This window comes from Schistocerca serialis, chromosome 2, assembly GCF_023864345.2.
Source record: "Schistocerca serialis cubense isolate TAMUIC-IGC-003099 chromosome 2, iqSchSeri2.2, whole genome shotgun sequence".
Taxonomy (NCBI): Eukaryota; Metazoa; Arthropoda; class Insecta; order Orthoptera; family Acrididae; genus Schistocerca; species Schistocerca serialis.
This window is the reverse complement of record NC_064639.1, coordinates 632,284,063-632,310,407: the sequence shown is the minus strand read 5'-3', so window position 1 is coordinate 632,310,407 and position 26,345 is coordinate 632,284,063. Positions and strand designations below refer to the sequence as shown.

The window sequence follows — 26,345 nt, the reverse complement described above, 5'->3', positions numbered from 1 at the left end:
AAGCAGGGTGTGCGGTGATTTGAAACTTCCTGAAAGATTGAAGCCGTGTACCAGACCCAAAATATACATGTTACCAGCATTGCGTGAAATTTCGTTGTTTTTTAGAATGCCTCGGTAATATAAAGAATGCCTGATGGTCTTAGGCAAACTATGAAATATAAGTTTTTTGTGAAACTTTACATACCTTTCGTAGGCAGCTTATATGACCCCTGTGTATTATACAGAATAACCAGGACAATTTACGCGAAGTGTTAAAATTTCGCATCATGAGAAGACTTCATTAATTAATATGTATTAGAAACAGAAAGAACAAAATTACGAGATAAAGGGCAGAATATTCTTACTAGAAAACAGTATAGCAGAACAGAGGCTGAAGTACTTATTGCAGTAAGTACTCACGTTTCTACTTCACGAAAAAAGCACTTTTCATTTTAGCAGTTTGATCTTGTGCATACATTTCGCGATTTATAGAAGAATGTGAACAGAATGCTGTTACCCGTAGAAGACAAAACAGAACTGGCACGACCTATTTCTTGCAACAGGAAAGGCTGGAGTGATATTTTGAATTGCACTCAATTTTCTTTTTGATACAATGTCACCTCATATTTTTGCTTTCCGTGTTGCAGATACATCTGAAGAATCCCTGACTGTTTTCTGTGGACTGAGAAGTAGCTGCGGATCGGAGAGGTGTTTTGTGGTCAGGAATGTCTTCAACTCTCATCAAGTTCTTTGGACGTCCGGTGAATTCTGATCTTGCTTAGAGCTGCTTCAAGATTCCTTCTGCAGTCGTAAGTCGGTAAAAGCCTTCCACCGTCACGTTCATAACAAATGTCAACAGTTTGCTTGAGTCATCCCGCCCTTTGTAGACGTCGGGAATCGGTACTGGCGCAGAGTACTCAAAGGTGCAGGAAGAAATTTTTGTCAGAAGCCCTTTTCGTTTATTTCGTATGGACCTCAAGGTTCCATTTCGATTCCATTTCACTTTGGATAGCTTTCTCAATATTGACGTGAACAATGGACAAAAAGCTAACCCCATAACCTCCTACTTCGTCGCCGTCATCGGCTTTACGAAAACGTACACAAATGGCATGAACGTTTCTTCCAAACTTCTGACATATATGAGCACCCATGGTTTCTTTTAAGCAGACGTAAAAGATATCAGAAAAAGAAGGATGTTCGGTAAACACAGGAATGGAAGTCTCATCGATAACCATGGCTTCATCACTGCTTTGGTTTCCTCCATCATGGACTCCATTCACACCTACGTCTTCTGCAGGGAGCAGAATTCATCTCGTCTTTCTTTTCGCTGTCTGTACGCTCTCTATTACATTCTCCAGCTCTTCCTCAGAATCTACAGCTTGTCTTGTAAAACGTCGTCAGGCAAGGACAACGTCGAGAGACCTACTCTAGTCTTTCAGCCGAACAGGGCTTGGTGTGGTGACTTGTTAATTGCAGAATGGAAAGCTCTGTCTTTCGTAAACTGGACTAACCGCAGTCCGTCACTGCAGCAGGTTGTATCCAAGCCTGAAACATATTTTCAATATCTTGATTTGTTCTTTGTACACTCCCCTGACTTTGTGTGAGGCGCGGCTTAGCATAGACCATCTTCAAGGTGGGCCAATAATCCTTTAGGCTGCTTACCACATTGTTTGCAAAATTTTCTGCCTTTATCAGACAGTAGAATCGTTGGAGCACCGAGCAACATAAATACGAGGGTTGCCCAGAGAATAATGCACCGCATTTTTTTCTTCAACTATTCTTTATTGAACATAATGAGACACACACGAAAGAGTGGTGTTTTATCTGCATACCCTTTTTCCCCACGTAATCTCCATCCCATTCTATGGCATTCCTCCAGCGCGAAACACGGGCGTGTATGCCCTGTCGGCACCAATCCTTGTCCTGGTTCAAAGTGGTTCAAATGGCTCTGAGCACTATTGAACTTAACATCTGAGGTCATCAGTCCCCTAGAACGTAGAACTACTTAAACCTAACGAACCTAAGGACATCACACACATCCATGCCCGAGGCAGGATTCGAACCTGCGATCGTAGCGGTCGCGCGATTCCAGACTCAAGCGCCTAGAACCGCTCGGCCACACCGACTGGCCGTTGTCCTGGTGGCGGAGCCAGTGCCTCATTGTGTGTATCAACTCCTCATTGTCCTCAAAATGTCTTCCACAAATGGCATCCTTTAATGGCCCAAACCAGTGGAAGTCCAAGGAGGCTAGGTCAGGGCCGTAGGGTAGATGGGATAATACTGTAGAAACCTGTTTTTCGATGTGTTTAGCCGTCCTCAGACTTGTGTGGGCCGAGCGTTATCGTGTTGCAGAAAAACATTTCCAGCGTTGATGTCGGGCCGAAGTCACCGGAAGCGCATCTTGAGTTTTTTAATGTGTTGACGTACGATTCTGAATTAATGGTTTATGTTCCATAAGATTTCACACACATTTGAACAATTAATGGTGCCGCCTCTTGGAATCACATCAGTGAGAATCACACCTTCGCAATCCCAGAACACGGTTATCAGGGCCTTATCGGCGAAATTTTTCTTCTATGGGGAGTGGGAATGACACCGTTCCACCGACTGTCGTTTCGTTTCTGGCTCAAAATGCTTTCATCACCTGCCACAGTCCGGAACAAGAAGGCCTACCCCTCAGTTTCAAAATGTTGCAACAAATCAAGACAAATGTTTTTTCTGTGCGATTTGTGATCCACTGTTCTGAATATCCAAGAGTACGGATAATTGCATCCACACTTACTTTGCTGATTGACAGAAGAAGTGCCAACTGCCGAGTCGTAATGCGTCTGTTGTCGCGAATGACAACATCAGATCGCTGCAACACGTCATGTGTGACAGCCGTGGATGGTCTCCCTGACCGCTGCAAGTCGTGGAACTCCGCCGAATCGCCTTATGATGACCTGATCTCCGTGCCCAGCGACTAACTGTACTTCTGACAACAGCAGATGCTCTATAGACTATGCACAGGCGTTTGTGAATACTCCTCACTACTTCTTTCTCTGCAGTGAGAAATTCACTGAAGGCACGTACATCACCTACAGACGCCATTTTGAAACTGTCTGCATCTATGCTATCTGTTGGAAGTGACGGAAACTTGGCGCGCTCACTCAGGAGACCTCAAATAATACATACATAACATTCCGCATTCGTAACATTGTGTTCTGCTGACAAAAAATTGCGGTACATTACTTTGTGGGCAACCCTTATACGTCGATGAGGTTGTAGGCTACTTCTTCCACTCTTTTTTCATTTCAGAGCCTTGAGAACTACAAAATTAGTCAGATGATCTTGCTAGACCTATATAAACTTTTATTCTCTGTGAGGATGGGACTGAAAATCGATAAGACCGACCTGACGTCGGGAACTGAATTCCGGAAAAAAACATTGGCTTGACCACAACGCCTTTTGGTTCCCACCGGCAATGCTTCCAAAAGTGAACGTACAGCTCAATATCATGACGTATAACGTTCTTACACTTGGGTGAGAGTTCTTCCAACATCCTGCCCCGCCCTCCGTGACCTATAGCCAAATGGGCCTTATGGAGTTCGTCAGATAACTCACAGTCTGTGACGTAAAATTGAATAGGACTCATACCTTCTTTAACAGGATAGACAAACTTAGTTTTGTTGTCGACCATTATTACGACACAGTGTTTCAGCAGCCAATAGTCCCCTGGTTCCTTCTTCATGGTCATCTTAGCCTTTTTCATATCGTTGACTATGTTTTGGTAACTGATTTCTACTAGAAAAACAAAGCTCTTAGCAACGTTGATTCTTAGCTGGGATATTTCACTTCGTTGTTTATCGTTGCATGTCAGCATGGCGGGATTCCTGTCTTGAAATTAAACTACCTTGTGCCGATACAAGAACAATGAGGAAGGATGATGGGATAGTATCTGTGGATCTACAGCGGGATTCTATGCACTGGAAATTATTATGGCAATATCCTCGGCATGATATTTGAACATTGCACAACAATACACTGTCTTCGCAACAACTAAACAAAGACTCATACACAACTTCAAATAGGGGTAGCCGGAAGAAAAATAGTGGGATTATTATATACTGTGTCAGAAGACAATCTGACAAAGTATGTAATGCCTAGGCTATGTATAAAATATACATTGACGTTAGATTTTAGGTATTCTGTATATTACCTAGGCATTGTATAGAATACTGGATTTCACATAATTCCGGTAACATACGAGATCAACACCTACAGAAAGCTATCCTGCAGATTGTGTCTGTGCCATTTCTCCGCAGTACCCTTCCTTCCAGAAGTGGTACCCCCTGAAAGTGTGAAAGAGAACTTCTGTGAAATTTAGAACCAGCAGAAGCTGCTGACGAAAGCAAAGCTGTGAGGGCGGGTCGTTTGTCGTACCTGGGGTGGATCGGATGAGAGAGTGGTTTCCCGTGAAAGGGAAATGTCGTGGTTCCCAGACCCAGGCTGACACGCAGGCGAAATCTGCTGATCAGCAAACGAATTCGATGATTCCTTTCTAGTAACCGAAGCGGGCCGTGGGCGCGGCAGAGCAGTGTTTTATAGGCCGTCATTTCGCGGTCAGCCTTTTTCCGCTGTCGGCCAAGCAAGAGGGTGGGAACGCCGTGGCTGAATGCGAAATAACACTTCTTTAGAAACTAGCGGCGCCGGGCATCCTGTCGCCGGCATAACTGCTTTATTAGCGACTGGACGGGCTGTGGGAGCCTGGTCTCCTTATCACATGTGCAGATCCAGGTAAAGCAGCGTCGGGCTGGCGCCCAGCTAACGTGTTTATTACAAGAACAGCGTACCCGGTGAGACGGGACGACGAATTTCTCCGGATGTCGCGTTTCTTAGATGCCGCCTCGCTCCGCCAAAACGCCGCCCACTAAATCGTTTTATGGACGAGACAGTGCTTGTTTCCACTAGGAAGCTTCCCTCATCTTGTGAAATGCGCCAGGGGTTGCGGCTGCAGGACCTCCAGGCATTGTGTACCGTTTTTTTCGGAGAACAGAATGTGTATTGCACTGCAGTGATTGGTTGAGGAAGATCGGGCCTCCTTGCTAGAAAACATGATTGGCACTGTAACCACTGCCGGGCCATGATAGGTTTACTTGAGAACATCAGGGGGAACGGGATTTTCGGAAGGTTTTGACCACTTGCTTCTCGACCGTCGCGGAGTACAGTCGCTAGAGTTCTTCCAATTCTACGGAGAGAGCAGTTAGTTGTAAAGACGTCCGGACACCCGGGCGAGACTTTATATTTTCGCGGACGTGAGACAATCACCGGCGGACGTGGGTTCATCTTCCGCAGTACGATGCTTCAGCAGCGCCTGCACGCCGACGAAAGCGTCTCGTCCTTCACCCGCTATATCGGTAACGTGGCGCAGCTTCGCTAAATTCAGAAGACTATCAATCGTTTTCACGACCATCTTTTATTCATAGCAGCCTTTTACTCGCAGTAGTCACTCCCAGTGTCCATTGCATGCTTAATTGTATCTTCACCCGAGAGACCAATCAGTGGAACTATACAGCATAGTGTGCTTGCCTATATTGACGTTCTTCCACTCACGGTAGCCAGTCTCATTTACACTTAAATTTCAGTTCGGTTCCCGAAGTATATTGCCAACCAACCTGAGTTCGTGTTAATGAAATGTTACAATGTTGAAGTTTCTGTTTATATGTTTGTTCTCCCTTGCCCTTGATATTAGTTAATAAATCTCTTTGTGATACCGGAGCTCCTTGTTATTAGCTTTTCAATGACACTCATTCTCATTCTCTACGATGTCATTTTTTCGTTGTGGGTTTGTAGTAATTAAATTAATTTTATGTCTAGTTAGCCAACTCAGGGGTGACCCACACAGGGGCCACTGTTTAACGTAAGATTTCCGTGCGCTATCGATAAATGTGGCACCTCTTGTGTATGGTCGTTACGACTTTTTAGTCATTTGGAAGACGGAGAACTGCCACCATCATACGCTAGCTTGCAAACCATGGAACAGTTGCAACAATTCTGTTTCTCAGTACTGCTAACACTGTTGAAAGCAGAACTCTCAGGCAAAGATGATGTCTAATCGATGGACATGAATGTAACGTAAAATAGGTCTCCTTATCCAGTCTCTAGCTTACAATACGTTTGTTGAGGATAGCACGATTTGATCACTTGATGTATTTAAAATCCTTCTTTCCAACTACTGGAACTGTGTAATCATTTTACCATACGCGTTTTGTTTTATTAGCTTAAAAATGTCAGTGTTTGTGTTTCCATGGGGTTTTTGCTTATGTGCAGAATTGTTGTGTACATCCACATTTGCATGTACTCATGCGTTTGAGACTATTTCGACCTTCGTGTATAGCAGTACTAGTTTCCAGACATAAAACACAAAGAAATAACGCTACACTGTTGCAGAGAATTGTTTGTATACATGTTTTTGCAATCAGTCTCTGGGGACATCTCTTCGTGAGTGGGGCTTTGGGTCCCTTGCTCGACAGTGCAAGTTTCAAAGGGCACTTGATGTCCGTAAGACAAAGTAGATTCGATGTATGTGTATCACGTACATCGCATCATGGGACAAGGGAATGAAGAGCAGTTACTTGAATTCTGACACAGTTTCTTTTTTTTTTTGTAATTAATGTACGATTGTTTTCCCTGTTGGATGATGGAAGGTACAGATACAGCCAGTTAACATGCAGAAGAAGTCATTCCCTCGTAGAGTGGTCCTTGTATATCAGCGTTATCCTATTCTTTGACATGATCAAATTTGGAGACACATGATCTGTTGTGTTAAAGCTATGGATTGAAAGAAACCCCTTAGTAATCTAGATCACAAATATGATTTTTTTGCTTACTACTTTTGGCTCATCAGCAAGTCATCTTCAAGTCTGCCACACAGAAATTTGCATCTAGGAATGCAGAAGTGCAAATTGCTAGTATCAAAGTTCCATCACACAATACGTGCGAGTACCATAACAAAATATGTTGATTAGTGTACAACTGCATAACGAAGGGACTCATTGTCATATTTATCGTGAGCGGGATTGTTTCTTATAGAATCCAATGGATAAATGATGTAGGTAATTCTAAAAATATTTTTAAATAATGACAATAGTACCTGTATTATAATGCAGGAATACACAAAACGGAAATATAAGTTGAGACTTCAACTCTTACCCAGAATAAAGTCTCGTCATATATAATGCACCATGACAGAATCAGGCATTTGACATACGTGGACACTGATATCATGTCTGCCACATTAAAGTTTAGGATAACATGATGCGACAAGCATCATCTCTGTGTGTTCATATGTGAACTGTCTGATTTTGTCAATGCGCCTTGCGTATTACGACATTTTATTCTGGGTAATTGTTAAATTTCCTTGTCGAGTATTCTGACATTATAAAGTTACTGTCGTGATATAAAAATGTCTTTAGGATAATCTGTATCATTGTTTCAATAGTCTGTATAACAAACGACACTGCTTTCGCGAACTATGACGATGGGTCCCACCGTTTGGCAGTCGTACACTGACCAATGTATTTTGTTATTGTATGTATCATGCGGTGAAATTTGTATATCAACAAGTTACTCTTCCGCACTAATTAGACGCAAATCTTCATGTTGCAAATCTGTATGTGGCTTGTAGATAAGCCAAAAGCGGTAATAAAAAAGTAAAGTAATAGTATTTTGCGTTCATGACTTTTAAGGGTTTCTTGGAGCAAAATCGTCAGTTAAGCAGTGAAAAGTTATTACAACAACTTCTGTCTGATTTCTGGGTCCCAGGTTTCACCGAAAGGCATTCGTTTGCAAGACACGTAATGTCACGTTGTTGAAGAAAACAAATCACTTGCTTCTGCCTGATTCCAGTTGCTGGCAATTGTGCGTTATCATACAGGACCATTCCAGCTCCGCTAATGAGCTAGGTACATGAAGTTTGGATCCATATCATAATGAAACTAACCGTATAGAATGGCAACGTGGTTTGAGGCGCCATGTCACGGATCGCGGGGCCTCTTCCATCGGAGGTTCAAGTCCTCCCTCGGTAATGGATGTGTGTGTTGTTCTTAGCATAAGTTAGTTCATGAAGTGTGTAAGTCTAGAGACCGATGACCTCAGCAGTTTGGTCCCTTGGGAAGTAACACACCTTTGAACAACCGCCCCTGGTAGCTGAATGGATGCCAGTACGGTAGCTCAGCGGATCAACAAACAACCTGAACGAGTGTCATCGGACCCCCGCCACAAAGTAACGAACAATAGAACAAAATGAGATTAAAAAATAGTGGTAAGTGCGACAGAATGTCAATCCTAAGGGCCCTGATTCGATTCCCGGCTGGGTAGGAGATTTTCTTCGCTCAGGGACTGGGTGTTGTGTTGTCCTAATCACCATCATTTCATCCCCATCGACGCACAAGTCCCCGAAGTGGTGTCAAATCGAAGACTTGCACCTGGCGAACGGTCTGCCCGACGGGAGGCCCTGGTCGCATGGCATTTGCATTTTTTACCTTTGAACATTTTTGAAAGTAATTTATTTGTGTGGTGTCGTCTGCAGAAAGAGTTTCCATGCAGATGTTGGTACATTACGATGGCACCAAAAGTAAAGACAGTCGATGCCAGATGCAGAGAAGTCTCGGAGACGTCAGCATAGAAGAGCTGTCACCTGATTCCTTGCGCCGCTGCAGCCGCGATGTTAACTATGTTCCGAGCTCTGCCAGTCTCTAGGTATAGTGTGCAAAAAATCCCACGGCTACAAGTCGGCTGGGGAAGCATGGGGAGAGGAGCAGTGTTGGGGGGTCCCTCAGAGCGCTGCAGGGGAAATACTGGAGGCTAAGTGGCAATTTAAACTCAAGCCAACGCTCACATTTTTTGTAAATATTAAGTGGAGCCCCTCCACGCCCACACTTGCATGGTGACCATTGAAAAAGATCTACTGTCAGTTCTGCTTTCGTTAGTATCTCAAAAGAATTCATTCAAAAATGGTTCAAATGGCTCAGCACTATGGGTCTTAACTTCTGAGGTCATCAGTCCCCTAGAACTCAGAACTACTTAAACCTAACTAACCACCTATCTAACCTAAGGCACTCACCCAAATCCATGCCCGAGGCAGGATTCGAACCTGCGACCGTAGCGGTCGCGCGGTTCCAGACTATAGCGCCTAGAACCGCACGGCCACCCCGGGCCGGCTATTCAAAAATGCAGTGATTCATTTTCGCCTTGCTTGTTAACCAACTGTAACATTCAGAGAAGCGTCATGAGTGGCGAATTTTGAACAGGACCTACACATTTCTCTGGCTGCTACGACAAAATTTGCTTCTTTTGCCAAAACACAGCGGAGTTTACACTGTCTCATCTTACTAACATGTTGTGCAGACACAATTGCGAGAGAATGCTGAAACAGTGGTTTGTTAAGTTTATTAAGAGAGGAACTGAGGAAAACTAAAGTCAGTAGCTTGTAAAAAGCAAAAAAAAGTAATGTCTTCACATGTGATTCCAAAAATCTTTGCATTTCTCGTTTTACCAGCTACCGATGACCTTTAAAAATTACATTCGTTTACCAAAAAAGTCTGTACTTATATATAAGGCTCACCAGCCATTTGACCATCTTCTTCTGTGCGGATGCACAAACAGTGCCTGAACTCTTACGGAAATCAGCAGTAAAGCCACAAGTAATGAGTATAATGGGCAGGGGCACTATGAATATAGTGCGGGACAATAAGTTGCGAATGTGGATCTCACAGGAGGCGTGCTAGAGATAAGTCCCTTGCAGTCGCACTATCCTCTGTGTCCTTGGTGGGTCAGATGGATAGAGTGTCTGCCTTGTAAGCAGGAGATCCCGGGGTCGAGTCCCAGTCGAGGCAGACATTTTCGACTGTCCCCGTTGACTTATATCAACGCCTGTATGCAGCTAAGGGTATTCATTTCATTATAATTTCATTCCAACGAGCTGCATAGTCACCGATGGTATCTGTTCTTTCGGACATTACCATCTTCATATACAGGGTGTTACAAAAAGGTACGGCCAAACTTTCAGGAAACATTCCTCACACGCAAATAAAGAAAAGATGTTATGTGGACATGTGTCCGGAAACGCTTCTCCTTCTGAATAAATGAACGAACTCACCCCCTGCTTTGGACGAAAACTAGTCACTGCGCATCGTCCACTGTATCCTGTACGAGCTGTAATCAGCGACTACTTGTAATCACCGCTTGCTACGAAAGTACCACCATAGTAGAGATCCTGCTGCGTGCGCATGGAACAGTTATTCTGAACTTTAAATCTAGTTAAAGAATTGTACTCTTATGTGAACTTTCATTCTACAGTGAACAGTGTGCTGGTGTTATAAGGGTGAGAGACAGGATACAATACACGTCAACTGTCTGTACTCTAATTGTGTAGAAAGTAAAGCATTTACCAAGCTCATGATTTAATAAATTACTAGTGATCTGTGCGAGTGTTGTAGTGTATGCTCGACCTCCTACTGAAGTACTTTGCTTGCTACAAGACGTCACAGTTTGAGTGCTGAAGATAGAGCATGTGGATACAACAGTCTGGATGACCACTGTACAGGGGTTTGATTGGGGACGAACTGTGGGAGAGGGTTGCTTTTGAGATGTGGACCAGGTTCTTTCCCAAAGACGACAGAAGCAAGCCTTTACACGCAGGAAGAAATGTTCAAATGTGTGTGAAATCTTATGGGACTTAACTGCTAAGGTCAGCAGTCCCTAAGCTTACACAGTACTTAACCTAAATTATCCTAAGAACAAACACACACACCCATGGCCGAGAGAGGACTCGAATCTCCGCCAGGACCAGCCGCAGGAAGAAGGTGAGTATATAATTTCCACTAAAGTAATATACAGTGTCTGCCGCATCAAACCGGTATACATCATGCCCGAGACTCGGGTAACAATGAATTAACTAAAAAACAGTAGATATTGTAACGTTAAAAAACGTGTAGTTGCCCGTTTATAAGAGATGCTGAAAGTTGTGACCATGGGCAACCAGACATCATTCATTTCGTGTGATGACGTTACCAGCGACACACTGCAATTCTGCAGGCGTGATGTTGTTAATTTCTCACAGTAGTGTTCCGTTTAAGATCATCTATTGTTCGAGGATTGTCAGCATACACCTTGCTTTTTAGAGTGGCCCATAAACAAATGTCACACGGGGGTAGGACGTCAAACGGTCCGACTTGGAGCAGGAGAGGCACCACAGGACATTTTAATTTCCACTGTCTATACTTTCACAAATAAATTCATAAAACTTTGTCAGCATGACCAGGGAGGATCCAGGAGTCACACTCATAGCAGTGTAAGTTCAAAAACATAAGAAAATAAACATTTTTAAATGTTAAATTTCATCAATTTTTTCACGTACTATTGGCTGCATTTGTTGCTGTAGGTTCATTTTCCTTCATAAGTAAGAGTGTTTCTTCGATGAATTTTGTGCAGCTTACAAACAATATTTATAGGTGTATGAAACTCTAGAATTTTCCAAATCTATTACAAACTACTTTAAAAATTGAGATAATTAAAAAAATTTGAGTTTCTCCTAAACATCAAGTTTAAAATGTAAAGGCTCATCAATTTTTTCATAAGTTAAATAAATTGTAGAGTTTCATAAACCTGTAAGAATGGTTTTTATGCTGTGCAAAATTCATCGAAGAATCTCTCTTACTCGGAGAAAAGTGTACCTATAGGAAAAAATGCAGCCAATAGGACGGGAAAAAATGGCTCTGAGCACTATGGGACTTAACATCTGTGGTCATCAGTCCCCTAGAACTTAAAACTACTTAAACCTCACTAACCTAAGGACAGCACACACATCCATGCCCGAGGCAGGATTCGAACCTGCAACCGTAGCGGTCACGCGGTTCCAGACTGAAGCGCCTAGAACCACACGGCCACACCTGCCGGCTACGGAAAAAATGATGAAATTTCACAAAAAATTATTTTGTTTTATTTTTGAACTTCTACTGCTATGAATGTGAATCCTGAATCATTCCTGGTCATACTGACAAAGTTTTATAAATTTATATATAAAAGTGTAGGCAGTGGAAATTCTGTGGTGCCTCTCCTGCTCCAAGTCTGTCCGTTTGACGTCCTGCCCCCTTCATTCTGTGGACCTTTAGGGACAGAGGCTTCTACCGACAAGTCTGTCTTCAGGGAAAGCATTGGTGATGTACGCCATACTTTGATTGCATGTGTGAGCAGTTGCTCAATCCTGTGGGAATACTGCATACAGCTTCTGTGCATCTGTTAATTGTGCATAGAAAGAGTCAAAGAACAGTAGATATCTGTCAGTGTGTGAGATGTAATTGACAAATATGGGGCCAATAATGGGCATGCCAGACGACAAACATCAAACACGTAACTTCTCTCAGTGGAGAGGTGCCTTGTGCAGAATATGTGAGTTGTCCTGAGACCAGTATCTGAAATTCGGGGAGTTCACATAACCTGACAAATGAAACCAGACCTTATCTGACGTGAAGTAAAGTCAGGTGTCCAGGAAATCACTATAAATTGATGTTAAGAATCAGTGAGACTAGTGGACTCCATTTTCCTGGTCCTCAAATTGTAAAGCTCGCACCACACCCACATGATGGGCTTTTAATTTAATATCTTTTAGTTCACGATGACATGATGTACGTTATACATTAAGCTGTCGGGATATAGTCTCCTTGCTGACTAGCAGTGACATCTCGTAAAGTTCGTGCGAATTCTGTTAATAGTTTCAGCAGTCCTCACCGTCACTCGCCTGTTCCTCTGCACGTTGTGAACGGATCCTACAGCCCTCCATTTCTTGTACAGTTCTTGAATAGCGCTGGTCGTGGGGCGTTTCTTACCAGGATTCTTCAGTTGAAACATTCTTTAACATTCCTTGATGGAAACTGTCTTTACATAAAAATCCACAACATCAGTTCGCTGTTCTAATGCAGAATGGTACTTTTCTGTAGCAGTTCAACAGTACGGGCTTCTCACAAAAACTGACGCACGAACACATAGCCGCAATCAACTTTTCGGCTAAATGCTGTGTACCCAAGTTTTGAAACAGACCTGCCACTTCAGAAGCAGTTAGATTGGAGATGGTTAACTGGTACATAAGACGTACTGGTTTTATGTATGACATCCTGTATAAGGAAAGTCCCGAAACTTGTGAACGATTTGCCACTGTAGTACATACCAATAACGATAGAATTTAGACTACAACAGTGAATGCAGGAGTACGTATTCTGGTGTCGCAAGGCGGGGAAGAGTAATGCGCGCCAGAGGGTATGGACCTGGATGCCCACTAGGGGTCTCTGTGCTCCGGCGCGGACCTGCACCACGAGCCCCACCGTGCGATTGCGCCACTCTCTGTACCACGTGCGGCGCTACCCTGGCAGTCTGCTACTCGCCGCAGTTCCCGTGTGCGTCTTGGCCCTACTGCGTTCCAGTTGTGTGTGTTGAGATACCTACTGTCACTGTTTGGCGTGATCTTGTGTTGCTGTAGTCTCGTCGTGTTTATCAACTCAGTTTTTGATTGCTTGCCTCGTGTTGTCTCCTGGTCGGTCGTAGTGACTGTCGGCCGCTATTTGATCGTCTGTCCTCTCTGTTCGTAGTTAGCGACACCTCAAGCGCCTGGCGCTATGCGTCTCCATTCTCTGCCGTGCACCGCTCGCCGGTCGCTCGCGGCTATAACGTTCTCGACGAGGTGAAAGGTTTGGTAGCATGGAGGCTAAGTTGATCTGTCTCCTGGAGCAACAACAGCAGCTCATGCAGCAGCAGCAGCGCCAGTTGCAGTAGTACTTGCAGTTGCTAATGGACAAAGTCAAGGCGTGAGACGCCCTCCCGCATCAGCTCCTGGGTGTCCTGGATTCTGAACGCTTCCCCATGTCCGCCCTTTGACGACGCTAAGGGAGACTGGAAAAAATACTTGCATCATTTGAAACATTTCACAGCGTTTGAAGCCACGAATGACTCCCTACAGCGACCTTTTTTCTTGTACGGGGCATCGGCAGACACGTTCTTTCCGTTCTGCCGGTTGGCACCATTGTCCGACCCCATCGCTCTCTCCTTTAACGAGATATTTCTGCTACTGACCTTAACTACTCCCAGCACTACCATGTCGTGACGTCTGGGCTTGAGTTACATGAGTACCATAAACAGCCGGTTCAGTTATACCGTTCTTGGCTCACAGACTTGCAGGGTCTCAGCTGCAAATGCGACTTCACTTGCAGCAATGACCATTGCAAGGTGATATATGTGGTCTCCTTGATTAGGGATGTTGTCATTCACCTGGCACCCGATCCAGAGGTCCGCACGGTAGCATTGAAACTCGATAACCTCTCACTGAAACACATTCTGCGCGTAGCTCACTGTTTTGAAATCGCACAGGCGGCGGACGAGCGTCTTATGGCGAGGCAGTAGGTGGCAACAGTAGAGTCCTTCCCACAAGCGCCTCCCTCGCGTCGTTGGCGTGGTACATCCCACAGAGAGCCACGTCGTCGAGACTCCGCATTGTCCGACATCTCTATGGCTTCGGAGCCGCCAGTCGTCCCTCGTAGGCGGTCGCGTGGGTTGCATCTGTCTTGCGCGCAGTGCTTTTCTGCCTGCTCTCGCGCGACATACACGCCTGGGTTCCCCGGAGCTTTCTTCCACCTCTCAGCGACTGGTCAAAAACAGTGATTGTCCTATCTCCCTTTGTGGGGAGTTCTCGGTCCTGGCCACCTATAAACGCATTCTGCACCTCCTGACGATCCCTCGACTTCAAACATTTTTGGACTTCATGATATTATGCTGTTTCGTTTTTCGATTTGAAACACCCCCGTTTAAATTTTTTTACTGGATTTTGTGTAATTTATCGAAGCCGCCAAACAGTTAATTGTTATGATTATATGACCGTATGCTTAATGGATGAAAGGCTATCGGTTTTTCTGCTATGGTTTCGGGGGTATTTCAACCGAGTGCGGCTGTTATGCAACTGAATAGTGGAATGATTGAAAGTTTGTCTATTATCAAGGACCACAAAGGTTGCGATGTACAAACTGTATTGTATTTTCTACGAACACACAAATTCTGAGGCAATTGCTACCTTCGCCTTACATGTCTAATTACAGTTATATCTTCTTATTGGTTGCTGATTTTCAGTACTTCGTCACACGCAATGCTGATGGTTAACATTCACGACAATCCTCACTGCAATCCATGGTTGTTGCTGGCCGACGCAGTTGACGCGAAACACGTAATTCGGCACTTGTCACTTTCTGTTTCATATCACTCGCGAATCGATATTAGTGAGGGTCAACCCCACGACGATCAGGGGGACGTGCTCAATCGTCATACTCCAGTGAATTTTACCGTTTACAACTCACTCGACCACCATTCTTGCCTGTCTTTCCCGCACCACCGCTCGCTCGACTCTCTCCAGTATCGCTCCGCACCCGACACTCGTCTCACTGCCTTCTGTAGCGCTCGACAATCGATTCCTGTCTGCTATCGACCTGGGCGTCGGATACTAGCTTCTATGTTCGTAAGGGATCACGGATCCCTTACAAATTTCTGACGAAGTTAAGGTCGTTTCCACTGCTGTTCCGTTCCAGGACCTCGACATTCTGTCCTCAGACTATGCCTCTATTTTTCAGTCTGACTTACAATGTGCTTCAGACTTCCAGGAGCACATTGCTCTCTGACCAGATACTCAGCCATGGTTCTTCTGGGGATTGACCTATTCCAGTACGTTACATTCAGCAGTCAAGCAAGAGCTCGATCGACTACAGGCTGCTGGCGTCATTGGGCCCATGAAGGCGGGTGCTTGGGCGCCCCCATTTGTGGCGTTCAGGAAACCTAACGGCTCTCTTCGCCTATGTGGGGATTTAGTTACAATCAATGCAAAGTACCTGGTTGAAACATATCCCATTCCCCAGAAGGAAGACCTCGCCAAACTCATACATTGCGAGTACTTCTCTAAGATCGACCTGGCGGAGGCTTAACACCAATTACCCTTAGATGAGGGATCCCAGAACATCGTAGTCATCAACACGGCGTTCGGATTATATAAACACAAGCGCCTTCACTTTGGAATTTCCTTGACAATGGCAATTTTCAAGAAGTACCTGGAGCAGATTAGACAGTCCATCTCAGCTTTTGTCAATTATTTCGATGACATCTTGGTCACTGACAGACACGCCATGGGCATTTGCAAGACTTTGATACCTTATTCCACACTCTGCAGGCCACAGGCTATCGGATCACAATGTTGTGGCCATCAACGCCCTTACCCAACCCAAGGATTTATCTGACCTCCAAGTTTTTTTGGGCAAGGTTAACTACTACTTAAAGTTTTTACTCCAGGCTGCTAACGTTCCACAGGGCCTCAATCACTTGCGTCACAAAGGGGAGCTGTTCAACTGGACTCCTGCCTGTGATCAAGCTTTTCTCCACTTGAAAACTATGCTCAAGTCTGCCTCTTGCCTGATCTCCTTCTCTCCGGATCGCCCCCTGATTGAGGCAACCAATGCTTCGGCCTCACACACACACACACACACACACACACACACACTCAAGTGAACTGCCCAGTGTCTCTAGAGCTGGGCCCTGTTTTTATGCAATTACACTTATATAAGACCACCTCTCAACACTCCAACGCCAATGCCTTGTCACACCTCCCTCAGGCCCCCCACTGGATCGATTTCCCATCATGGCTGCACATGTCACCTCTGCAACATGCCAGGACCCCATTCTGTGGGAGGTTCTCCACTATGTGACCCCTTGTTGGCCCACATATCTGACATGTCGTTTGAAAACGGTATTCAGTCCCTGGCGGCACCTCTCCCACAGGCTCACATTTGTGGTGGGTGTCCTTCTGTTGGCCATAATGGCTGGCATACTTCACGTGATTTTCCCACCCAATTTATGTCACTGCATTCTACGCTTGCCACACAATGGACACTGAGGGATGACCTATATGAAGGCGTTGGCTCGCCGGCATGTGTATTGGCCCGACATCGCAACATCGAACATTTGGTCCATGGGCACACAGTTGCGCAGATCACCAGGTCAGCCTGTCACAATCATTTGCCCCCTGGCCCATGCCTTGCCTCACCAGGGACTGCATCCCTCTCGATTTTGTGGGCCTGTTCTAGGGATCGATGTGGTAACTCATTGTGGATGCATACTCCAGATACCCGTACGTTGTTCACATGGCGTCCACCACAACTGATGCCACACTCATGACCTTGGCTCAGGTTCTCGCCATCAAAGATCTGCCTCGTACCTTGGTCTCCAATAATGGCACCCAATCCACAGCAGTCTTCTTCCACACATTCTGTGAGGGCAACAGTATGAAACACATATGTGCCATTCTGTTCCACTTGCACTCCAATAGCACACCAGAATGACTGGTCTGGATGTTTAAACAACAGCTGACAAAAGCGGTTCAATTCTCTGCCACCACATCGGCCCTTACCTTAATCCTGAGTGCTTCCTGCACCATGCTCCTTTCAATCATAGTCCAGCCGAACTCCTCCATCGGTGATAACCACAAACCCTGGTCGATTTGGTGATGCAGTCACCTTCTGAGACCCACTTACGACCGTATAAGTGCTACAACCTGGGCACAGTCAAGTGGGCTTGCTCATATTGGGGCAGTGCTGCTTGGACTCCCGCCACAGCACTCGCGACCCATGGGTGGCATGTGATGTTGGTACAGACGCAAAAGGGGCTCCAGCGCCGCCACCATAACCAACTCCGTTCTCGTTCCCATTTGTGGCACCACAGGTCACCCAACACTCCACCTCCTTCTGGTGTGCACAAGGCCCTCTACTCAGCTCCGCTGTCGCCGGCTCACTGCAGGCACCCTAGGTCTCCTTCTCATATCCACAAGGATCAGAACGGCAATGCCATTACCAACCCTCTGCTGACGTTTTGATGGATTCCACAGACGGCCCTCCCAACCCACCACTGCCGGTCGGTGCCACAAGGTGCTACCCCGGCAGTCTGGTACTCGCCGTAGTTCGCATCTCGGCTGCATTGTGTTTGAGTTACGTGTAGTGAAATACCTACTGTTGTTTTTTGGAGTGCTCCTGCATTGTTGTTGTCTCGCAGTGTTTATCACCTCAGTTCTTACTTGCTTGCCTCGTGTTGTGTCCTGGTCGGTCGTAGTGTCTGTCATCCGCTACTTGTTCGTCTGTCCAGTCTATTTGTAGTTAACGACATCCAGCGGCTCCCCCACCTGGCGGCTTCACGTCTTCATTGTCTGCCGTGCGCTGCTCGCTGGCCGCTTCGTGCAAGAAGTGGTAAATCAGAAGAAGATACAATAAATAATGCGATTGTGATTGTTTATTTTCATTACAGAAGCCTTGGACAAACTCAAGTGGTCAGTTTAGTTACTCGCTAAAGGAAACTATGTCTATATACACTGTACTACTGCCTGGGAGACAGCTACCATGGTAGACAATCATCTCTAGTGTGAGCAGAAAGACTTTCTGCAAGGGTCAGTGTTCTGTTTGTTATTTCGACTTGGGGCATTGGCTCCTTTACTATTACATGTCTGGAGTAATTAACTGCACTGGTGGAATTTTTAGGTGAGCTACTGTAAACGAAAAATATAGAACATGCGAGTAATGCGGTATTGCTGCATTCCATAAATTAAAAGAACGGCGTCAAATTTGCGCCACCACCATCTCACCTCTGCCCCCCCCCCCTCCCTGATAGACCGCCAGACTTCGTCTTTGCATCATACCGATAGTAACCTATGTCACCACCTAAGCTCCTTCACCTGCAGCCATCCTTTGCCAGTAATTTATCGTGCCTACTCGTCTTCCTCAATGTTTTACCTCTCACGAGGAGCTCCATTTTTGCACCTTCTTCACCACTGGCACTGCCAAATGATCCGTCGCCTCACTGCCACCTACAAAAAAACCGTGATCATCGTCGGCTCCATCGCAAGTGACATCCCCTGCTCTATTGTCAAAAATCATCGCCACCTCATCACTGTGTACGAAAGCACAGCCAGCATCTTGGCCAGTCCCAGTGATTCCAGCCATATTCGCCACCATTGCACTGATATCACACCCACCATAAGCTCCTGTTCATGTCCCTACCTACACTCAACTAGTCCTACTTATTATCCCATAAACAATATTCACACAGTTATAAGACAACATAAACTAAATAGAGCAGACAATGCCTCCACTTTTTTAAAAAAGAAAAAGATCAATTCACAGAAGATCTCAGTGACTCATAGACATGAAACAAATACATCCTCTCAATTATCGTCATCCAATCTACCCATGTCCTTCTAATTCGCCTACCCAAGCACTTAACATTCATGCTGCCCCAACATAGAAAGAAATTTCAGAACCAGAAAATACTTTCACAGGAAATCCGAATATATTCCCCAAACTCATAAATATCGTAAGTCATGCCTATGAAACTTACTATTATTACCAAAACCATGAGTCCCCACTTCCAATCCTACTCTGCAGACATCCTGCTTTTTGTTTCCATACACTGTCACCTCCCTATACCCACCTGCCAAGACTTACAGTCATGATGTAGAGTGTCAACTCTGAGGTCATGGTAGATGAGGACATGCAGGAAATCAAATAAAACGCCAACTTAGAAATACGAACCGGCATGCACATCCATAACAACTATGGACCCATCGGTTTTATCTGCGTTTTATCAGAAACCTCCAGCAGCATTGACCAACTAGTTAAAAGCAGAACATTCATTTACCTCCAACGCCATAAAGTAGAACCATCCAAAGTCCAGTTGCAAGCCATCCATTGCCTTGGGTGTCTTCACTACGATGAAACAACACAAATCAGTCTAAAAACCCACCGACCTGTCGACACTACAGGTCTAATAACCTACACGAAGACTGTCATAGCGTACAGACTATAATATACTCAGATTTGTAAACAACGTCCTCATAATTATCCGTTATATCGAACATCCCCATACCCTACAACAGTTGTCCCTATGTGCCCCAGCTGTATTCCACCTCAATGTGATCGCTGCCTTCTCCCACGAGCAGCTCGACAGTTTATTAACCTTAACTGGAGCTACTCAATTCCCTACACTACTTTCTAAATCTAAATGGCGCCACAAATACACAAATCCTTGATTCCAACATCTGCTTCAAGACAGCCCAAGACATCAACACTCTTACCCAACATAATACCCATGCTTTTATTCTGCCACATTACCTTTATGTCTCCCTATAACCTACAGTGGATCAATAACCACACACAGTAGCCATGCCAGATGTGGAGTAGAAACTGCAAACACCCCGAACCAGATACATGGCCTCTACAATAATTCTGCTGAAAACTTTATTCTAAACATGTATTTTACCTTCTCAACACTCAACTGTGCAGTGTTTGTATCTTTACGACTTATTCTACCCCATTCAATTTACTCGCTGTCATAGATTAACCTTCTGCATCTATGTTATTTTTACTGACTTATATATACAGCACTCCCATGCTGAACTTAAATGGGCCCCTCAGTTAATCACTTGCCTTCTGCGGTATATAGTTTGCTTCCTCGACGCAAAAATCCCCAAAATGACATTTCTGCCAACGTCCCCAGAAACATAATTGATAAGTCATCTGATTGGAAGCGATACCAACACCAGTCCAGCTTCAGTCCTAATCTACACTTCTCACATTCATAGCCATCTCGCAACAACAGAACTAAAATAATCCAATAACATCACCAAAAAATCTGGAGCACCTTCTGGGAGCTTACGCATATCCAAACAGCAAGCTACCTCCACACAACGAAGGTATCTCCAACACCACATCCTTCCTACAGATAAGCTTGACCGAAGCTGCAACCACACACACACACACACACACACACACACACACACACACACACAGCCGCCCCATGCATCCAACTGACTTCAGTGAATCCTGCAAGCCTAACGCTCCTTCTCCTGCACCCATGACTGGTACACAACAACACCCACCCCCCTCCTCCCTCCTCCAGAAATTACACAGAAACGTCCATAATATGCTTAATGCAAAAAGACGCCTCGACTATAGTTAGACATGCTATAAACTAAATGCCACACTACTCACAGATTCAAGTAACTGTTGGAAAGCTTGCCAACGACATACCAGCCGCAATCCTCCCCATTCCACCAACATCCACTCCGTAATCAACTCCTCCATGATAGCCTATGTAAAGTAAAACTTCTCGGGCCTCACGTGCTACTCACCTTCCACGACAATCCTGACTTGGCTATTCCATGACCTCATATGTCCACCACTGGAGAGACACATACGCTGTCCCTCTCTCTCCAAGCCTGCAGCATTTACGCCCTATGCAATGAAATGATTTAAACACACCAGTCCAAATTGAGATGTTAAAACCATGTCTCCCCACTTCTGTCAACATCCCATTGTTTGTTTCATCCTCATCGTTTCATAGCTTTTCACTTCGTTTATTGAGATTAACATGACTCGCGGACTCTACTCCTCGCCGAAACGATGACATTGGTCCAGAGGCATTAATGTACGATATTAGCATGAATCTCATATATGGGCAGCTATTTACTATGTTGCGTTCGTTGTGACGACAAATTTAGTTTTTGTGTCAGGTACCGGATGTGTTTCCAAGTTATCGTTGTTGCCACAAATTATGAAACGTTAGGTAATATCTGGAAAAAAACAGTATTTCCTCTGGTCCAAGAATTAACACTGTTCATTGTAACGGTTTGGTCTGCTCATCTGGTGCGTAATATGAGGGAGATTTAAAGATAGAAGACAAACCTAAAAGCAGAAGATAAACTTGATCCGTAAAACTTGTAAATTATTAGTTGACGTAACCGTCTCATTCATTACTGTCTATCTACCAGTGCTCTCTTACTCTATCCCCGATTAAATGATCTCAGTGATCTCAGTTGTTTGTATAAGAGTAAAGACTACGCTACTGGCAAGGAAACGAAATAAACATTTATGAATCACAGTGAGTTTGAAAAAGGTTTGAATGTGCGCTGGTTTATACCTGAGAATATACTTTCCAGAACTATTCTTGTCCTCTTCAATCTTGTAATTCACTGTCTGGTCGATGACGAATTGCGTATCTTGTACCCAGCCTCTTAATTTTGTGTGCAACATGTCCCTCACACGTTTTATGTTCTTAATCCATCCAGGAAGTAGTTCATCACTCATATGGTTACCCTGAGACACATGAAAAACAGTTCAGATTTCTTCCATTACATTCACAAGCAACAGCCAATCAAAATTTCCACTTCTAGGTACGGCTGTTATACAGCATTTAAATTATTAGTGAAGCAGGACTACGTACGTCTCTAGCGATATTTCAGGAGATACACACAAATCTTAACCTATAGCGCCAGGTAAGAGAGTTGTAGATATTTCTAAATAGTTACATTATAAACATTTTAAAGCACGAATGCATGTTCTCGTGGCAGTATGAATGATATATTCTGGGGGATGCCAACGGCGTCACGTTGCAACATGTGTGTGCCCACCTGAAGCGACTGGAAGTCTACGAAGATTTTGTTCTGATTTTTGAATGATTTTCGAAAAGAGGTATCGTCAACATATCACGGTTTATGGAAGACTTCGAGGAACGTGCTTTGGAGTCGGCGCCTTTGAAACCAGCCTGTTTCTTTAGATATGTTGACGATACCTTTGTTGTTTGGCCTTATGGTAAGGAGAATTTGAGTGCTTTTCTAGAATATCTGAACTCGATCCACCGGAACATTCGTTTTACGATGGAGGTGGAAGAGAATGGTTGCCTTTCTTTTCTTGACGTGTTTGTTAGGAGGAGGGATGATGGATCACTGGAACATGCAGTCTACAGGAAAATTACTCACATCGACTTGTACTTACAGGCAAATGGTTCTCACCATCCGGCTCAGTGTGAAGGGGTACTTCGTACCTTGGTACACAGGGCACATGTCGTTTCTGACGCTGAGACTTTGCCAGCTGAGCTGTCCAATTTTGAAGTTACGTTTCGTCAAAATGGTTATAGTGATAAACAGACTGAACGTGCGTTGCGCTATCGACCAACTGTACATCGGATCCACTGCCTTTTTGCCTTACATAGGAAACACTTCCAACAAGATGGGTCGTATTGTACGGAAATACGATGTGAAATGTGTTTTCCGACCTCCATCTAAAATTAGAGTGCTTTTGAGTTCTGTTAAGGATGATCCTGGTCTGCTAAGGCGTGTGTATATCGCATTCCTTGTAGCTGTGGCATGGTATATATCGGTCAAACTATCAGGACCATGGAGGACCGATGTACTGAGCATAATCGGCACACACGATTACAGCAGCCAAGTAGATCTGCTATTGCCGGGCACTGCTTGGATACTGGTCACCCCATGTTATGTAATAACACCGAGATACTGGCGTGCACGACCAGCTATTGGGACAGTGTTATTAAGGAGGCAGTTGAGAGTAAATTAGCGATCAACCTCGTTAACAGGGATGGACCGAAGTTTTAAATTTGCATGTACGTCGCCTGTCCGTTGCAGTTTGCCTTGAAGATTGCGGGGTGTTCTCCCGCCGAAATATCGGTGGTCTCTGGAAGTGTTACCCGGCTGAATTCCCGGAAGTTATTTGAAAGTTGTATACACCAGGAGAAGCTCAGGTCTCAAGGCGAATAGTGTTTTTCGATTTATTGGGAGAATTTTAGGTAAGTGTAACGCATCTATCAAGGTGACTCCGTATAGAAGACCTGTGTGACCAATTCCTCGAGTACTGCTCGTGTGTTTGGGATCCAGACCTGACAGGGTTAAAGCAACACATAGAAGCAATTCAGCGGCTTACTGCTAGATTTGTTGCTGGAAGGTGTACTGAACATGCAAGCTTTACGGAAGAGAAGATGACATACTTTCGACAAACGCTTTTGAGGAACGTGAAATATGAAATAGGCTCTGTTCCAAAATATTCCGAGAGAACCTTCGGATGTCAGTGACTTGCTGCCACAATATTTCGGAGAAGAGCTGTATTGAACTGTATACTAGCGGAAGTACACTGAACTGTCCCATTTAAAAATCCACTGGCGCTTGAATGGTGCACTGGGCACGGGTTACTTGAGGGCGTGCACTTTTACTGCAATCTGCGAGCTGCTGAGAGCACACTCTGCGGTAGAAACTCGTCTCTTCCTTGTTATCGGACAACGACTCCAGCGCCATTCACAAAGAGCATTAAAACTCCCTGTACTGGCCGATCGAGTGCAACAGCCATCGACATCCATCGCACAAAGTGACAATACAATGCATGCATTTTTGCATGTTTGCATTCAAGGTTCTGGCGGTTACATCGGTTATTACTGTATTAGCATGGTTGATCTTGTGCTTACATTGACGCCTGGTCTTGAAATGTCAATCAATTAAATTTGTTGCCCAGACAAATGTATTCCAGAAGAAACATTACTCATTGCTTGAGTGATAAGTAGGGGATTGTGGTATCTTTCTAGAGCTATCGTTTGAGCCTGGTTCTCGAAAATTTGTTAGTAGACTTCCTCTGGAGGTTTTCGTTTACCTTCTAAAGTCTACTAGTTCAGTCCCTCCAACATCTCAGTGACACCCTTCCGCGGGTCAAACAAGCCTATGACCATCCGTGCAGCCCTTCTTTGTATATGTTCAATATTTTCTGCTAGTCCTATTTTGTACAAGTCCTTCGAACTTAATAAATATTCTGAGATGGGACACGAAGTGATTTGTAAGTGATATTCTGTGTAGGATGATTGCATTTGATAAATTTAGGCAACATTGTCCGCGGGGCGCAGGGATCTGGTGCTAACTTTGATAAAAACAACAGTCGAGCTCGCAATAACATTTGTTTGTTACGACTAGTCTCGGCTTATGTTGAAGCCATCCTCAGACTTCTTGTGCACCCTACGGCTGTTGCTGGCGGCTCCTCGGTTTTTCAAGTGATAATCACTGTGTACGATCGTTTCATCATGCGAAAACCGAGGAACCGCCAGCAACAGCCGTAAGGGGCCCAAAAAATTTGAGGATGGCTTTAACATAAGCCGCCCACTAGCTCCGCAGTTGCTGAAGGCATTCAATGTACATATTTTGAAATAAAGAAAATTATATACTTACGTTATACGAGGTATTATTTTTGGTGGGTGACTGGAAATCGGTAGTCAGAAAAGGAAGAGAAGAAAAAGTGGCAGCGCGGAAAGAATGAAATGGGAAGCACTCTGGTAGATTGAAATTTTCACTGTGGAAATTTTCACAGTGTGCGCTGATATGAAACTTCCTGGCAGATAAAAACTGTGTGCTGGACCGACACTCGAACTCGGGACCTTTGCCTTTCGCAGGTAAGTACTCTACTATCTGAGTAGACCCTCCTCTTAGCTTTGCTTCCACCAGTACCTCGTTTCCTACCTTCCAAACTTCACCAGGCTGTTGTAAAGCCATATCTCCGCAATAGTCTTTCTTCCAGGTGTGCTACTACAGCAAGTTTCGCAGGGGAGCTTCTGTGAAGCATGGAAGGTAGGAAACGAGGTACTGGCGGAAGTAAAGCTGCGAGGAGGGGCCTTGAGTAGTGCATGGGCAGCTCACGTAATAGAACACTTGCTCTCTGAAGACAAAGGTCCCGAGTTCGTGTCTCCATCCGGCACACAGTTTTAATCTGCCAGGCAGTTTCATCCTGGTAATATGTTGCACAGAACATAATTTAATCCTCGATAATACTTGGATTAAGAATCATGAAAGGAAGTTCTGTACGCAGAAGAGACTTGCAGGCACTGCAAAGTTTCACATCCAATAAATAATGCTAAGATAAGGACTTATAAACCAGATCTCCAACAGGGAAGATGTGGACTCTGATCATAATTTATTGGTTTTGAACTGCAGACTGAAGTTGGAGAAATCTGAAAAAGGTAGGAAATTAAGGAGATGGGACCTTGGTAAAACGAAGCAACCGGAGGCTGGCATCTCATTGACTGGAATAGAGTTGTCTTCAGTAATGGTTTCCTCTTAGAAATGAACGCCATTGACCAGCGAACCGCGTCTGGAGACATTCCAGGCTGCTGTGGGATACCAATCTGCCTGTCGCTCGTTGTGTGACCGGACGACAAGGAGTGATGGTCTGGAGTGTGATTTCTTTCCAGAGCAGTATCCCTTTCGTTGTCATCCACGGCACAATTACATTTTGGTGCCCTTCGTCATCATGGGTTATATTTCAGCAAGATAACTCCCGCCCTTTCACAGCGAAAGTTTCTACTGCTTGTCTGCGTGCTTGCCAAGCCGTACCCTGACCAACCTGGAATCGAACTCGGGCGCAGTTCATGGGAGGCAAGCACGTTACAACCCAGCTAAGCAGGCAGACTGTGGAAAGGAGAAGCAGCTGTATGAATAT

At 44.7% G+C, this 26,345-nt stretch overlaps 1 protein-coding gene across 3 annotated transcripts in view; it reads right to left on the bottom strand.

Moving 5' to 3' along the window:
* Positions 1-26,345, bottom strand: part of LOC126457710 (uncharacterized) — a 95,410-nt gene that overhangs the window by 14,126 nt on the left and 54,939 nt on the right. For all 3 annotated transcript variants that reach the window (XM_050094240.1, XM_050094241.1, XM_050094242.1), the window contains exon 5: positions 22,000-22,175. In XM_050094240.1, coding sequence (XP_049950197.1) covers positions 22,000-22,175 — 176 coding nt within the window. The remainder of the gene's footprint in view (positions 1-21,999; positions 22,176-26,345) is intronic.